The sequence below is a fragment of the Heteronotia binoei genome, chromosome 3 (genome assembly GCF_032191835.1).
Source record: "Heteronotia binoei isolate CCM8104 ecotype False Entrance Well chromosome 3, APGP_CSIRO_Hbin_v1, whole genome shotgun sequence".
Taxonomy (NCBI): domain Eukaryota; kingdom Metazoa; phylum Chordata; class Lepidosauria; order Squamata; family Gekkonidae; genus Heteronotia; species Heteronotia binoei.
This window is the reverse complement of record NC_083225.1, coordinates 40842544-40859569: the sequence shown is the minus strand read 5'-3', so window position 1 is coordinate 40859569 and position 17026 is coordinate 40842544. Positions and strand designations below refer to the sequence as shown.

The following is a 17026-nucleotide window of genomic DNA, read 5'->3' as shown; positions in this document are numbered from 1 at the left end:
ACTCTCGGGGGCAAAACCATATCACAAGAAATGATGAAACCACATCAACCTTCAAATTAAAAAAAAAAAAATCTGGAACAGTTTTATGCTCACAATTGTACATATTTATAGTTAAGAAACATTCTTTATAAATACTGTTTCCTCTGTAGCAAGTTAATACCATAATTTAATTACAAATGGATAAATATGTCAACAGGTATTTACAGAAGGAAGGGTGTTATTAAAGGGGGGAGGAAATACCCTAACGGCGCTACGCATATTTCCCCCCCTCCCCACCACCTTCCAAACAAGAACTAACAAATCGAACTGGCAAAAGCACTAAAACGTCACATGTAAACCCAGCTAACAGGAGAGGGGGAAAAAAATACATTCACAAGCGTTGGAAGAGAAGGAAGAATTGATCTTGGCGGTGTTTCGAAGAACAGCATAGAGACTTTGGCACCTTAAAAATCTTTTTGTTGGTTTTTTTTTTTATAAATCTTTCCAGTCTATAGTTGAATGAAGTTTACAATCAAAGTTGCCTCTTTTTCAAAAGAAACACGATATTCAATACCACAATTACAAAAGAAACCATTTGATTCCACGTTACTTCTCCAAACCCTCCCCTCCCCTTTTCCCCCTGGTTGAAAGAAAGAGAGAAAGAGAAAAGAATTGGGGAGGGGGGGGGAGGAAGAGAGAGAAACAGGGGAGAGCATCACTTTGGAGAGAGGACTCACATCTCCCTGGAGAGGGGGGGGAGGAAACCCCAAAGGGAGCGAGGGAGGGGGGGAACCAATCCATCGTTCACGAAGTGGACCAATTTCTATACAACAAGAAATCCAAGAAAACTTTTGATTTCCCACCTTGCAGGGAGGAGGGAGGGCAGCGTCCTCCTTTTGTACAGAGACTTCCCGAGGGCAGGGAGGCCCGATCCGGAGGCCTGGTCGTCGAGGCGTCTGATCTTTTGTTCCCAAGGCGATGGAGGCAGGCGGAGGAAGAGAGGGGGGTGTCTCTTCGGCAAGGCTCTGGAGGCCGGCACGGGGGGGGGTGTCTCTCTGGCGGATGGAAACCACCTCGGGGCTGCTTTTAATCCTTCCTCCTCCTTCTTTCTCTCTCTCCCCCCCCCCCCCAATCTTTTCCTCTCTCTCCCTCTCTCTTTCTTCTTGGCAGCAGCTCCCCAACGTCCCGGCGGTGGAAACAAAGGGAAAGAGAGAGAGGGCGCAGGGCGCAAAGCGCGGCGAGGCCACCGCTGGTCCAGGGCGCTGCTGCCGGAGCCTCCTTCAGACGTACCACTCGTTGAAGTTGGAGGTGAGGCCGCTGTGGCCGCCGCTGCTCCCGCCGCCGCCTCCACCGCCTCCTCCGCCGCCGCCGGCCCCACCGTTGCCCCCGGCCCCGCCGCTGGCGCTCCGGTGCACCGCGGACACAGCTGCAGCCGCCGCCGGAGACAAGTTAGTGGCCGCCGCGCTCTGGCTCTCGGCGCTGGGCGATACCAAGCCCGGCGGGGTGGAGGACTCGTAGCCCGAGCTGGCGGCCGGGGACGACTCGGAGCCTTGCGGGGAAGACTCGTGGACCTGCCGGGAGAGAGAGAGAGAGGGAGGGAGGGAGGCAAGAGACAGCGCAGTCAGCCTGGACTGCAGGCCCCACCGCCGGCCCGCCCGCCCCTCGCCAAGAAGGCCAGAAAGAGAAGCCCTGCCGGGCAGATCTCCCTTCCCCTTCCCTCCTCTCCCTCCCTCCCTTCCTTCCCCTGCTTTCCGAGTCTCAGCCTCACCCCCCTCCGCATCAAAGGGTTTGCGAGTATGTTGTTGTGGTGGTGGTGGGGGGAGATGTCCTGTCTTCCCCTCCCCTGGGTTAAAATCTTCCGGACAGAAAAAAAAGACTTTGGATCAAGTCCTCGAAGCAGAAGGACTGAAGCGCGCGTTGGAGCGCAGCCCCCGAAGGCTTCTCGAGACCTCCCCATCTCCCCCCCTCGTCTCCGCGAGCTTACTCGTAAGTAAGCCTCACCGATTTCAGTGGGACTTACTTCCGAGCAAGTCTGCCGCCCGAGCTTACTTCCGAGGCAAGTCTGCCGCCCGTGGCTACAGAAGTGTGGTCGTCTCGGTGTCAGGCGGGCCTCTCTTCCCTCCCCTTGTTAAAGCTTCCCTTCCGCTCCAGATTACCTTCATATGTTTCCGCAGGGAGCTGGGGTGCGTGTAGGACTTGTCGCACATCTTGCACAGGTAGGGCTTGTCCGAGGTGTGGACGTCATGTGTTTCTTGCGGGTCGCTGCTGTTGGCGAAGCGTCTGTCGCAGCCTTCGAATTCGCACTGGAAAGGCTTCTCGCCTGCAAAGAGAAGGAAGGAGAGACAGAGAGAGGCCGACGCGGCGTAAGAACGCGTGTAAAGGAGTCTCCGGCGATTTCGAGCCCAACCAAGCAACTTCCCCAGAAATTTAAATCAAAAAGGACGTTGGAAAGACTGGAACAGCCATTGCGGATGCGCGCACACTAGTCTTGCGGATGCGCGCACACTAGTCCCGCTTTCAGGATATGTCCATATCACCGCGTCCGATCTTCTTTGGAGGTCCCCTCTGGATTTCAGTAGAACTTACTTTCCAGAAACGGAGCTCACTTTGCAGCTCACACAGTGTAAAATCAGTTGTACTGAAATAAGTGGGGCTTATTTAAAAAAACAAAAAAACAACGAAGAAGAAGAAGCGCTAAGAAGAAAGAAGCCACACTAATTGGGATCGATTTTAGTGCCACAATCTCAGTTAGGACCAGACAAACGGGAATTTCACACAGGTTGGGTTTTTTTTTAGAAATGCAAACTTGGATAGAGTGCAAATACATACTGAGAGAGATGACAAGAAGGTTTAAGAATACCCTCTTTCCCTAAGGGGACCTTGAAAGTGGGTCTGCCCTTTTTTTTACTGTGACACCTTCCGTGTTCGATTGAGGTTATTTCCCTTTCTTTTTGTTTCCAGGGGTGTTGGACTAGATGACCCTGGAGGTCCCTTCCAACTCTATGATTCTATGCTTAGGAAAGCCAGCCGTCCGCAGAAACGTGTGCGCAAGAGACAGCCTCGAAGTTCCCCCGATCTGCCCTCCGAACAAAAGCGACCTTCACAGCATCCATCGCTGCTTAACTTCAACCCCAAAGTCTCCAGTGATTCTGCACCTTTTCCCGCCTCTCTTCCTCCCCCTTTCCTGCAAGGACTTTGGAAGTCAACCCACAGATATCCTCCGTGGGGAGGGGGAAGAAGGGGAAGAAAGAAAGAGCTCCCCCTCTCCTCCCGCCAACCAGCATGCAAACCGGTCCCTTGGAATCTGCCCAGAGCTTCTTCGCCCTATTGCCAGATTTCCGAGTAATTTGAAGGTGTGAGAACTCCACCACCGTCCCCCGCCCCCCAGTCCGGACCCTCCTCCTTCCCCCTCTAGAAACCCGAGGTGGGAGAAACGTGCGGTTTCACGTGAAATTCCATTAGCACCTAAATTGTTTCTTCGAGGCATCCGCTCCCAGCCGTCGCCCCCCCCCCCCCCCCCCCCCCCGCTTTCCAAAAGCGACCATCTCCATGCAAATCGACGTCTCGCATTTTAAAACCTTGTTAAAGCCCGTCTCGCACCTCAGCCCGTTCGCAACACTTCGGCGACGGCACCCAGAAAGGTCGGAGAGGGACTCCTGACTCCTTTCTTTCCCCAGTCAATATGATGCCCGGGAATCGCTCCGAGACTTGGCTGTCCTTTTTGGGCCCACGGGAGGGAAGCTCGGAATCTGGCCGAGAGAGAGAAGCTGGAGCCTGCCACGCCAGGAGGCGTTTGGTTCGGCTCCTTCTCCCCTCTCCCGCCCCTGCAGGCAGCGAGCGCCAATTGGGAAGATTTTTTTTGGGGGGGGAGGGAGTGGGGGAGGAAATCTTGCTTCTGAGAAGTTTGTCAGCCTCAAAAGCCCCTGCCAGTTATGGCACAGTTTGAATGAAGTCGTGCAAAACCACATTCACCTGCCCCAAGTGAGACTTTCAAAACACTTTTTGGAAATGAAACAAAATGTTTAGTGGCCCGGCCTCACCCCATTTAAATTTAATGGAAAACAGCTCCACCAGAGCTTTGGGGAGGGGGAGGGGGCAGAAACAGGGTGGGAAGATGTTGCCCTCCGGGCTAGTATTCTAGAATCGTTCCTCGTCCCCCCGCCAAAAGAAAGAGAGAGAGAACGTCTCATCCGCTTCTGCCTTACAGTCCTTTCACACATTTCCAGCAGGCTTAAGCGCGCCTGGCTTTGTTTACCCGGGGGTTTCTCCAAATACAGCTAATGCTTTTCTCTCGGAGTCCTTCCCAGTGTTTGTCTTACGTGGAAGTAAATCCGGTGGGTTTCAAAAGAAGCCACCTCCAAGTCGACGAGCTCAGGAGGTGGCTGTTTACTTGACCGTCAATCCCAGTGAAACCGACCGGACTCCCTTCCCAGAGGCGGCCTTTTTGCGCCTTGGCGCCGCGTGGAAAAGGCGCGTTCGGGGTTTTGCTCTTGGCTCTGGCACAGCAGGGACTGTATCATTCCACTGCCGCTTCTCGGCCTTCGGCGCGTTTCTTCCCCACGCGTCTCCCGGCTCTTTCGGCAATCTTTCCCCCCATCCCCCTGGACCGCCAGGCACCCTCCACCCCTGAGCCGAGCTACTGGTGAGGCTGGGCCCGGTGCCGCCAGGCTGAGAGCCGCGGCAGTTTCAGAAGCGCGGCTATCTCCCAAAGCATCATTTTGGCCAGCGATTTCAGCATGGAACCTCCGCAAAAGGGAGCGCTGAAAGGGCGCGGCGAAGGGCCTCTTTTAGGCCGCTTTGCGCGCGGGGGTGCGGGTGCCTGGCGCGCCCGAGGGTGGACCTGCTGGCTTTGTTTGGGTTTGAAAGGACGCGGGTTCCCCAGATCTGCCTGCCTCCCTCCCTCGCTCGCTCGCCCTCCTCTCTCCCGGCGGGGACTGACCTGTGTGCGTCCGCTTGTGGATCTTGAGGTTCTCGGAGCGGGCGAAGACCTTGCCGCAGCCGGGGAAGGGGCAGGGGAAGGGCTTCTCGCCGGTGTGGACGCGGATGTGGTTGACGAGCTTGTACTTGGCCTTGAAGGGTTTCCCTTCGCGGGGGCACTCCTCCAGAAGCAGATGTGGTTGCTCTGCTCGGGCCGCCGACGTGCTCGACGGAGACGTGGGTGACGAGCTCGTGCATGGTGCTGAAAGTCTTGTTGCAGCTCTTCTTGGGGCTGCCCAGCTGCTCGGGGTCGATCCACTTGCAGATGAGCTCCTGCTTGATGCACTGCTGGCGCATGTAGCGGAAGAAGGCGCCCGGGTGGTGATGGTGGTGGTGGTGGTGGTGGTGGGCGTGGGGTTGAGCGTGCGGGTGGTGGGCATGGTGGGCTGCCGCCGCCGCCGCCATGTTCATGCCCATGTTCATGGGCCCGTACTGGCCGTGGAGCTGGGCGGCGGCGTAGGGGTCAGTCCGGGGGCTGGCCACCTGGCGGTACTGCTCCGAGCGGCCGAAGACCTCGCCGGCCAAGCCCAGGCGCATCTGCCCGTTGAGGACGTTGGGCGAGCCGGGCCCGCCGTGCTGCTCGCCCATGCCCGGGAAGAGCAGGTGGCTCTGCGCTCGGCGTGCGGGTGATGGAGGCCGCCCCCGGCCGCCGCCGCCGCCGCCCCGAAGAGTCCATGCTGCCCGCCGCCGCCCGACGCCGCGCCTCGCCGAAGCCGCGGCTGCTGCGGAACAAGAAGTCCCGCGGGGAATTGAAGGGCGGCGCGGAGTAGGAGCCCACATGGGCGGCGTGCGGGTAGGCGGGGGCCTGCGAGCTGAAGGCCGAGCCCTGGCCGGGCGGCGAGGAGAGCTCGTGGGCCGCCGCTGCCGCCGCCGCCGCCGCCGCGTTGAGCTTGAAGGCGCCCAAGTGGGCCGCCGCCGCCGCCGCCGCGGAGTCCACGAAGCTGTTCTGCAGGCTCAGCTCCCGCTCCTGCAGCTCCGACGCCGACGCCGCCGGGGGACGCGCGAAGCTGCCCACGCCCAGCGCCGGGAACTGCGGCCCCGCGTCCAGCAGCATGGCCAGCCCCGCAGCAGCAAGGCGGACGACCCCTCCGAGGGGAGGCAGGGGGGACGGGGCGGGGGGGAGGCAGGGGCGGAGGGAGGGAGGGAAGGAAGGAGGGTGCGCCGGAGGAGGAGGGATGGGGGGTCCCTCGCCTCGCCTTGCCCTGCGCCCACCAGCTGGCCTCCGCTAGCTTCGCCAACAGCCTATATAGCCACGCCGGCACTCACGCCCGGCAGAGCAGCGCCGCAGCCTCTCCTGGCCCCACACACGCCCTCTGCAAACAACCCCCCCTGCCCAGCCCGCCGCCCCCTCCCCCTCACTCCCCCCGCCCCTTTCTCTCTCCCCGCTCTCCTTTATCCCTCGCCTGCGCTCCCGGCCATTCCGATCCGGAGTCCCAACTTGCCCGTCGCCTCGCCGAGAAAGGAAGACAGGCAGGGAGCGAAGCCGGGCTCCGGCGCGGCGCCTCTTCCCCGGCTCTTTTCTCTCTCGCCCGCTCGCTCTCTTTAAGCCGGGAGGCGCAGGAGGCGGGGCGGAGGAGGGGAAGGGGAGGGAGGGCGGGGGAGAGGCGGATTTCAAAAAGGCCGTCCCAGAACAATAACACAGGGGGAGGGGGAGGGAGGAGAGGAGGGGGGAAAGTGCTCTGCGGCCGTCCCTCGGTCCGGGTCCCGCTCAGGCAGCGGCCGCCATGGAGAGGCTCCAGCGCCGAGGGGGAGCTTCAAGGCTGCTGTCCTTCCTCCTCCTGGGGGGGGGGGGGGATCTCGCTGGGCGCTGGGCTGGATCTGGATCTCCTCTCTCGCTCTCTCTCTCTGGCCTCTCCTCTCCTCGTCGCCTGCTCGTGGCGGTGGGCGCCTGGGCTCTGCTGCCGCGGCTTTTTATCCCCCCTCCCCACCCCCTCCTCTTCCTCCCAGCCTCTCCCGCTAGAGCCTCGGCTGGACTGGCAGCTCATCTCCCACCGCCCCCTTTAACAGCAGCCAGGCCGTTCTCCAGGCGCCCGCTCATTGGTCGGCCAGGCCCCATCAATCCGAGCCTTCCCCCTAGACAGGCTAATCGCCGCTCGCGCCTCCCCGGGTCCAACCCGCCTCCCCTCCCTCTCCCCTCCCCTCCGCTCCCAACCCGGGCAGCCGCAGCAGCAGCGCGTCCCCCCCCCCCGCCCCTCCTCCCGTGCCCCCCGTCCGCCTGGCCAAGGCCAGAGAGGGGCAGCCTTGGGAGCAGAGGGCAGGGAGAGCCAGGAGCGCACTGCTGCGGGCGGGGTGTGTGTGTGTGTGTGTGTGTGTGTGAAGAGCTCGAAAAACTCCTTTGCTTCTGGATGCGCCGGGGGTGGGGGTGGGGGCAAAAAAAAGGAGGAGACACTTTTGGGTGGAATCTCGGGGGGGAGGGGGCAGCCCCCCCTCTCCAACCCTGAGCCATGGAAACCCGGACAGGAAGAAGGGAAGGCGAACTTGGGAGGGATGGCTGGAGAGTCAAAGGAGAGTAAAATCCGGGCAAACAAACAACTGCGGGGGGAGTCGCAGCCTGCCTCTGAAACCGGCGGGGTTTTGTCACCATCTTTGATTGAAACCCGCAGGATACGGGCTGCGCTGAGAGGCTGACACGGGTGTCAATGGAGATGTCTCGGGCTCGTGGAAAAGAAAAGAGAAGGCTGGTGGGGGTTGTGGGGGGGGGGGATCTGGCTGCATAATGGGGAAGATTTGGGGTGTGTTTGTGTTTTAAAGCAGTTTCTGGAAGGTTTCAATGGTGCATGTTGGTGTGTGAGAAAAGGAGAATGGGTGTGAATCACATCGCGGTTCTGGTGTCTCTGAGATTTGCAGATCTGGATTCCAGGGTTCCTGGAGAACTGAAAACGCACCCTTCCCACTCGTGCTAGTGATGTTCCCTGAATGGAACTAAAAATAATTCCTAAAACGACAGTCTTTGGCACAAGTTTTCTAGGGATTCATACAGGATAATACTCATTATACATATATCATCCAAACAATCTTTATATATCACCCAATCTTCACCTGAGAGATGAGACCAGAAAAGGAGAACGTGAGGCGCTATTGTCTGGATGGTTTGGTCTGGGTTGCCAGAGAACCGTGTTCTTTATCAACACGCACACCCCTCTATTCTTATTTGGAACCTATTTTGTATCTGGTCAGAAAAGGGAGGAAGAATACATCATACCTACATATCAGGGTACCTAGAGTGGTCAGATACAATCATGAGCCAGGATTATTCCATTGACTCCTTTCATTACACTTTTCTGTTACCATAATGTACGACAGCACAAAGATGACTGATGGAAACATTGCTAATTTTCCTTCCTTCCTTCCTTCCTTCCTTCCTTCCTTCCTTCCTTCCTTCCTTCCTTCCTTCCTTCCTTCCTTCCTTCCTTCCTTCCTTCCTTCCTTCCTTCCTTCCTTCCTTCCTTCCTTCCTCCCTCCGTCTGTCTGTTTATTGCCCCTACACATTTCAGGTAGATCAGAGGGCGGAACTGTTTTTCCAGGTTCAGAGCCCGACCGATTTTGAAGACCAAAACGAGCCTTCCCTTTCCCTGGACCTGATGTACCTGGCAGCTACTTGTCCAGAGCTTGGCACCTCCCCCCCCCCTCCTAGTCTCTTCCTTCCTTTTACCTCTGTCAGCGCCCTCCGCTTCTCTTGCAGCTTGCTGGGCAGGGATGCCCGTGCCCTTCTCTTGACCTGGCCAGCGGAGCTGGTTAAGGCAACCATCATTTCTCTCCGTCAGGCTAAAGCTCCCTCCACACAGAGACCTTGAACGAAGCCCACAGGAAGCAAAGCTGAGGAAGGGGAGCCCGGTTTATCCAGCCTGCCGGGGCACCGCTCGGGGGTCCGGAGAACTTAGGAGGTGGGAAACCCAAGAACCGCCTTCCTAGAGTTTCTGGAAACCGCGTTCAAGGCACCTCTCCTTGGAAACAAATCCATCACTTTCGGTAGACGTGGTTTTCAAGGAATTGTGGCCAGGAGCTCTATCTGCCCTGTGGAGGTGGAGAAAGACACTTATATATACTTATAGATTGTGTGTGTGTGTGTGTGTATACACACACACACAATCTATAAGTTCTTTGCCTAAGTTGTAAATACAATCATACAATTAACCCTTCCTTCCTTCCTTCCTTCCTTCCTTCCTTCCTTCTTCCTTCCTTCCTTCTTCTTCCTTCCTTCCTTCCTTTCTTTTCTTTCTTCCTTTCTCTCTCTGTGTCTTTCTCTCTCCTCTCTCTCTCTTTCTTTCTTTCTTTCTTTTCTTTCTTCTTTCTTTCTTTCTTCTTTCTTTCTTTCTTTCTTTCTTTCTTTCTTTCTCTCTCTTTTCTCTCTCTCTCTTTCTCTTTCTTTCTTTCTCCCGCTGCCTAATAGCCTCTCGGGCTTTAGGACATTATTATTTTTCTCTGGTTTTTTGGTGGCGTGTAAATTCGCTCATTCCAGCCAGAGCCCCCGCAGGGCTGGACTCTTTGCTTTCCTTTCAAAACTTCCAGTTTCTCCTCTCCCTGCAGGAAACAGGAGCTGATCCAAGTTCAAAGCCAGATCGCCGTCCTCTCTCTCTCTCCTCCCCCCCTCAACCACCAAAAATAAAATGCTTTATTTCTCTCTCCAAACCGCGAAACCCTTTTCTCTTCCCCCCCACCACCCCCCGTTTATGTCACGGGGCTGAGAAGGGACAGAAGCGGAAGAGGGGGAGAGAGGAGAGCCGAGAAAGCAAGCCCCGCAGTTCCTTTCATGGGCCAGTGGCCGGAGAAGGCCGCCTGCGAAGTCCCTGCTTGGGCGAGGGGAAGAATCACCCGAGGCGCAGGCAGGTTGGGGCTGCCGGAGGACGACCCCGGGGCCTCGGCACGTTTCCCCGGCGGGGGCCCGAGCTGCAGCCGCCCAGATCGACCAGACCACCGGCCGCAGCAGCGATTGCGGGAAAACCCTTCCCGGATCTGTAAGTTCCCTTCCTCCTTCCCCGCTTCGCCTGCGCCAGGCCCAGGAAGCGCGAAGGGTCGCTGCGTTCAGCTCCGCTGACGGAGATTCCCCTCCTGGGCTCCGAGGTGCGGCTTCTCAGCTCCCCTCGGCTGCAAAGGACACTGGGGGGGGGGGCACGAAGGGGGGAACCCCAGGAGATCTGGGGGGTGGCTTTGGCTGCCCGGGTCTGCGGAGGAGGGGGAAAGGGGGCGAAGAATGGCTCGGCGTCTCTGGGACCCAAAGCCCGGCTTCTCTCTCGGGGCGATTGTACTCAATCAGGCTATTCTCTGCAACGGAGACCCCTCCAGTTCCTCCCAGAAGTAGGTCCCCTTCGCGCTTGAGCATCAGGCCTCGGCTAGGCGGTTCGTCAATACTTGTTGAGTCCATGTTTGTTTGTTCGGAGAGTCGCAAGCTGCTCAAAGGCTGCTTACTCGCAAGGAGAGCGGCAGCCTTCCATTGGGAAGCCCAAACGAAGCAAGGGGGAGAGCGGGATCTCTCCAGCTGAGAACCTAGAGGCGTTTACTGGAGAATGGATAATCGCCCCATAATTGAGAGGCTGACTCCCGAGTAAAGGCAGAAGGCGGGAAGAGAGCCGAGCACCAGTCCCCTGAAATTCACCGCCCACCAGCTTCTTAAGGGTAGTTGGATCCGGCCCCGTGCGTTTAAGGTTTTGATTCTTGGCTGGCCCAAACAGAAACCAGTACGATTCGCTTCCGAATACATTTGTCTTGAATTGATGTGGGTGTGGATGAAATCCAAAGCAAGGATGATTCGAAGAAACTGGGGGGTGGGGGTGATGGAGGGGGGAAAGCTCTTCTTGTTTCCCGTGCAAACCCGAGGAGAACGTGTGCAGCCGGGCACGCGTTATTTTCCCCTGGCCTGGCTTGCCTGGATGGTCGTCTATAGCCCAGACACTCGTAAATTCAACAGGCTATTCAGCAAGATATTAAGTTGCTCGCCACCTTTGATATCTCCGAGCTCAGCCACTTTTAGGCCTGTCGACCTCTGACCTCCTTGAAGAACATTGTGCTGGGGCGAACGGTGTGTGTGTGGGGGGGGGGGGTAGCAGCAGCCTTTTGTTATTCTTTGGAACAAACAACAGAAATTTCCAGCCCCCCCTCCGCCCTCCCCGCTTTGTCAGGCTTGGGTCTACAGAAGCCTAATATCCAGGCAAAAGGGAAGTTGTGAAAATCTCAGCCAGAGCTGTAACTTTTAAATGCCTATTTTAAAAACAACAACAGCTCCGACCGCAACGCCCGGGGGGTCCGCAGAGAATCACTCTCGCCCCCCCTCCTGCTATTAAAATTTATTGTTCCCTATATTCGCCAGCGGTTTCGGGGAGCTGAGCCAGTACAGGGGATGTGGGTTAAATGTGTGAAGCTGTTTGGGGAGGGGGGAAGCAAGGGAGGAAGCAAAGCTGGGCTCGCTACCATCTTAGAGGACTGGGGGAGTTTCAGAAAACCACCTTTCAGCGCGATGGGCGCTTATTTACCTACATGGACACGATCCCGGGCAAATAAAGGTCAGGCTTAAAGCACCTCTGGAAATGAACAGAAACACAGAAACAGACCACCGGCTGGATCGTGCCCCATCCTTTGTGTTCCCCCATCTCTACCCCCTAAAAAGGACGCCAGGTCATGCCCCCCCCCCCGCCACAGCCTTCCCTCCGGCCGGGTCTTTTCGGGTTCTCTCTCTCTGGCTAGGGAAAGGAAAGGAGAAGGAAGTGGGCTTCTCAGGAAGGCGTTCCTGTCGTTGCGCCGGACTCTGCCATACACTTCGGGCTGTCATTCATAAATAAGGGGGCCATATGGGAACCATATCGCTTATACAAGGCGAGCCGTCAAAATGTCAGCGTTTGATTTATCGGAACAGCTTCTTCCCCTCTGCTGAAACAGAGGAGGCCGGAAGGATGCAGATACAATAAGATAGATAGATAGATAGATAGATAGATAGATAGATAGATAGATAGATAGATAGATAGATAGATAGATAGATAGATAGATAGATAGATAGATAGATAGATAGATAGATAGATAGATAGATAGATAGAGAAAGAGAGAGATGGTGGGGGTGGATGGCTGCGTAGGGACATTCAGCGTTCAGCCAGCCTTGTGTTTCCTAAAACCAGATGTGTTCACATGTTATTTCTTTTCTTTTAAAGTGCCCCCCACCCCCGAATTGCTAGTAACTGTGGGAATAGCATTCTTCATCATAACCTATCAGGGTCTGCCCCGCTTTCCAGCGAGGGGGTATCGTTGTTAGGATGGCCACCCTCTGAAGATGGCGAAGGGGAAGCCAGCCTTCTGTCGTGGCAAAGGGGAAGAAAAGTCCAGGGGCGCCTTCAAGACTCAAGGATGCTGGTTCGGGCAAGCCCGTGCTGAAAGAAATACGGTTGGTTTTGAAGGTGCCGCTGGGTTTTGCTTGGGCTCCAGCCTGAAGCCCCTTTGGCCGAGCTGAAGGCCCATTTTGGCGCACGAAGGCGAGTGGACCCCTCCGGGGGCACAGGGTCTCCTGGCCCTCATTCCGCGCCGGCTCCAGCTCCGCAATCTAGCCGGGTGAAAAAGCAAAGGGAGCCAGAATGAAACGATGCTCTCCCCTTGTTGAAGAAGGATGGCTTAGCTACTCCATTTCGAAGCCGCGGTTCGCTCAAGCAGGCAAGACGTTTTGCTGAGCAACCCCTGAGTGGGTCTGTTCAGAAGCCTACTTCCTCAGTGGGGCGAAGTCCTGAAAGGGTATTCAGGGTTGCCCTGTTAAGGACGCGATCCTGAGCACGCTGACTCAGAAGTAAGCCCCCAACCCCACCCTTACGTCCTAGTAATCTCAGCCTTCGTTAGTAGTCTATCCCCAGGCTGGTCCAGCATGGGATCTGGCCACCGCAGACGGGCTTCGGTGGGTTTCTTAGGCACGCATGGAAAGATCGGGCCACCCTGTCATGGCACGAGAAAGGACAAGGGCATCGCTAGCCTGTGGCTTGCGGTGGGTCGTTTTTTTCAGGTTGCTCGACCCTCTTGCAGCGATTCGCAGGCGGCTCCTGTGTTTCAGGCTGGCACTTGAAGGCAAGGTCGTGGTGGCAAGGGTGTTCGTGCGCGGAGTCGGGGGACCCGTTGAAGTTTTGGGGTTTACGCCGCAAGTCAAAGCGGAATGTCAGAGCTTTGTAACAAGCTGAGAATCCCACCCTCCCTTCCCCAAACGGCAGGACTGGTTCCAGTCTCCGATAAGATCCTTCCATTCTCCCAACTATTGCATCCGCCACACCTGGCTTTTCGTCTTGGAGCTGGGCTGTGCGGCCGGGCCGGAAGAAATTGGGGGGTAGAAACAAAGAAATGGGGCGCTCAAGAAACATTCGCTTTCATTTACGGGGCCGGCGGCAGGAAGCTGGTCTTTAGCAAAGTAATCCGCACCACTCCCCTGGCGCCGGTACCGAGCCAACCCGCAAGGGTTTGCCAGTCCCTGGAGGAATAGCTTCTAAGAAGAGCGTTGGGTGGGTGTCTGGGCTTATGGGAGTCGGAGGTGCCAACAAACCCCTTCCTATGTGAAGGAAAGAGCCGTGTGTGACCCTGGAAACCTTGCAGAAGATGAGGGTCAAGCAGACCAGGCTTTTATGCATATTTCTCCCCCCCCCCATGGGGGGCACACGAACCTCCGAATGTGGTTGAATTTGGGACGGCGCCAGGGCAGCTCGGATCATTCTCCTCTTCTGTTGGGCAGGCTGATTCTCTCCCGGTCTCCTTAACAAAGGATTCAGTAGCCCCCCACAAGAGTTTGTCTGAGAGTGAAGAAAATGACAAAGAGCAAATTTTTAAAAAATAATAATAACTGGTGAGGCCCCAAGCTGGACTGGGGAGGCCTCTTCCAGCTCCACCAGGCCAAGGAAGCGCAAGGGAAAGCTTTTAACCCATTCCTCGCCTCTCCCCAAGTCCCAAGAGCGACCCAAGTCGTCTCTTCCCGATTGGCCCTCTTGCTTTTCCTCCTCCAGCCACGCACGGTCGCTTTTTTTTGGGGGGGGGGGAATGTTGTTGTTAGTAATAATCTGTCCCTGTCGCCGAAAGCCAACCAGGCAGCCCTCCCCCGTGCCTGATGGACGGGGTCATTTGAAGGGGCAAATGACTGAAGAGGACGGCAACGTCCCGCTCTCCCTCCCGGGGATTTGCAGCTCAAGGGCCAGGGAGGGAGAGATGGTGACTCAGCACCGTCGGTTGATCGGCGTCCCCCAGGGAAAGGGGCATTTGTCGCTTCTCTCTCGGGAAGGCCGGGCGGGACCCGTCAGAAGGACAGGGAGATCTCAGAGCGCAACGCTTCAGGGGCAATCCAGGTGCGATCCTGGAAGAGCTGTTTTTCCTAAACATCATTTTCTGGGGCGTTTCGTTCTACTTTTTCAATTAAATTCGTAAAGACGAGGCTGCCCGCGATCCTTTAGGTGTGTTCGGAAGCGTGCCTAGGATCGCAACTTTTGTTGACATTCGTCTTTTTATTTTGCGAGGGAGGTTTGTTTGCGCGCGTCTCTGCCGCGAAATTTTTTTTTTTCATGCTCTGCTGGCAAATCTTCCTTTAAACAAAAAACAAAAACAAAAAAAGGAACTTCTTGAGGAAAGCTGTTAATTGCTCTCTCGTTTTAATTGTTCCCCAGAAGGCATTTCTCCTCTTCTGGAATATCGTCCCCTCCCCCTAAATATCAATAACATGTGTGCACTAAAGACAACTACTTGCAAATGGGCTTCATGGTCATTAGCATATATTTGCATAATGCCGCAGTCAAACAAATGCCTTAAGCAGGGAGCAAACAAAAACAGGAACTCTGGAGAGCTGATTTACTAAATGTGCCGTGAACTGATTTCTTTTAAAGAGAGAGAGAGAGAGAGAGAGAGAGAGAGAGAGAGAGAGAGAGAGAGAGAGAGAGAGAAGGGTGTTGAGGGGTGCGAGGAACTGCACTTTTAAAAGCTTAGAAGTGCTGTGTAAACAGATAAAGCATTGTGAAGGGTGAATTCTTCATAGAGCCAGAGAGCCTTGAGTGACAGGCTGCTCCAAGCAATTGGATTGCTTAGCATTAGTTGAGCACAGAAAGACTTCTGAACTGGATGCTGAGGAGGATTCAGTCTGATTCCAGCCCTAGCTGAGAAGATTCCAGGACTGACCCTTTTTGGGATTCAGCCCTGACTGAGAGCAGTTTAACATAGACTTGAGAAAGGGGGGAAATTGGCAAGAATGAGTGGGTAGTTAAACTGAGACCCCCATTTGAGCCAAAGGAAGGGGATAGATCCTTTAGAGAGAAGAAGAAAAATCCCTATCCTGTCAAAGAGGGAGTTAGCTCTGACAAGTGCAGAGATCGCTGGCCTGATGTGCTTAGAAACTGCCTTTAGAGACCTTTAAAAGTCGGTTAACAACTCAACAGGAGTACTGGTTTTTCAAGAGAAGGGGTTTGGGTACTGGAAAGAGCTTACCAGTCTTCTGGAAACCAAAACTGTCAGAGAATACTCAAAGGAAGTGTGCTAGAGTGTTTGGGAAAACACTGGAACAAAAGCCTCTCAGACATAAAGATTTAAGTAACTGAATAGTTTAAGAAACTCTCATTAGCCTGAAACCTAAGAACTAAGGTACCGATTTTACCTCAGAGTTATCTATATTGACTTACCTCAGATATTTTCAACCCCTGATTTCACCCGACCTTCCCCTTCTATATTGAATAAAATATTTTTATATTTTTGAATTTCAAAAAGCCTTAAGTGCATTTAAGTTGTTTTAAGTTAAAGGGAGCTCCCAATCCTTCTCTCAGGTTCCTGGGCTGAGACAAAATATCCTACTGTGTCAGGGTGGGACAGGCAGAGTTCTTCAGCAAAGAAGAAAACACAGTTATTAGGGCGGCTCAGCCAGTAAAGGGAAACTGAGGGGAAATCTGAGGGAGGGAAGTGGGGGGGGCTCATAGTCTTAAATCCCAAGTAAACAAAAACACCAGCTCGAGGGAGCTGCTTTTTTTTTTAAAGAGTGTGGAGGGGAGAGAAAACGGGAAGGGAAAGTATTTGGGGGGGGGGGAGAGAAGGGAAGCCCTTTCAGACTGAATAGTTTGACTCGCACGAAGCAGATATTGTGTTTACTCGCTTGCTGGAACAGGCATTTCGAAGCAGAAGCGCATAGCCCCCCTGGCAGCAGAGGATGTGCGCTAATCCGCACCTCGGCTCCCAAACCAGAACGGCTTGGGGTGTGTCTACAACACTCGTGGGTGCCGGCTTGCGCGCACATGCCTACAACGCGTTCCCATTGATTGCAGCGGAATTGTGCCACTGATATCAATGGGATTCCGACCAGAAAACTGACTTTTAAGTGCCCAGCGTCTAGGAGTTCGAAGGCTGCAAATCTCTACAGAAGACTCGCGTTTGGTCTGCGGTTGATATGAGGGTGGAGGAAATTCGAATCAGTCCTCTATTGGAAGCCCTTAAGCGTCATGCAAAGGTGTTTAAATTGTGCGTGGATTCAACCTTCCCCCTTCCCCCCCACCGCACCATCAGAGTGCCCCACACAACAAGGGAATTGATCGGGGAGACATATTTGAATTAAGACGTACTAAATCGATGACAGATTCATATCACGCTGCGTTGGACAAGACTTGTACACGGAGGCCATGACGAGGTAGCACATAGCTGCGTTCCCAGCTTTGCCTCTGGGCGCGTCCTCCCCCCCCCTCCCCTTGAAGCAGGCATATTCGTCCCGGGACCCCAATGCAATCATAACAACAACAATAATAATCTTTCGTTGAAAAAGTGTAAAGTTTGCATTGCACTTGGGGGGCGGGAGGGGGGGAACCTCAGGCAAATCATGAAGGCAACATTAAAACAAAAAGTCTATGGTCTTTAATAATCTCGGTTTAGGGCGCCCCCGACGGTTGACTTTCGGAGCAGAGGGCGATCCCTTGTCGAAAACTAGTTTAAGCAGGTGTGTAAGATGACGGGGGAAGGAAATGGCAAACTACCCTGTTAAAAGAACAAAGTAGGAGTCAAGTTGGCCTTTAAGACCAACAAAGTTTTATTCAGAATGGAAGCTTTCGTGTGGTCTCCAAGCGCACTTCATCAGACGAGGGACCAGGTACAGTGAGCAGAGCTACGT

General features: G+C 55.1%; 1 protein-coding gene across 1 annotated transcript; it reads right to left on the bottom strand.

The window, feature by feature from the left end:
• Window positions 1-1256: 1256 nt before the first annotated feature.
• On the bottom strand, window positions 1257-6010 carry ZIC2 (Zic family member 2). Its single transcript, XM_060233664.1, is given in 7 exon segments — window positions 1257-1550; window positions 2136-2299; window positions 4919-5080; window positions 5083-5106; window positions 5109-5573; window positions 5576-5636; window positions 5639-6010. Coding segments are annotated over 7 exon segments (1539 nt in total). The 3' UTR covers window positions 1257-1259.
• Between the last annotated feature and the right edge of the window lie 11016 nt (window positions 6011-17026).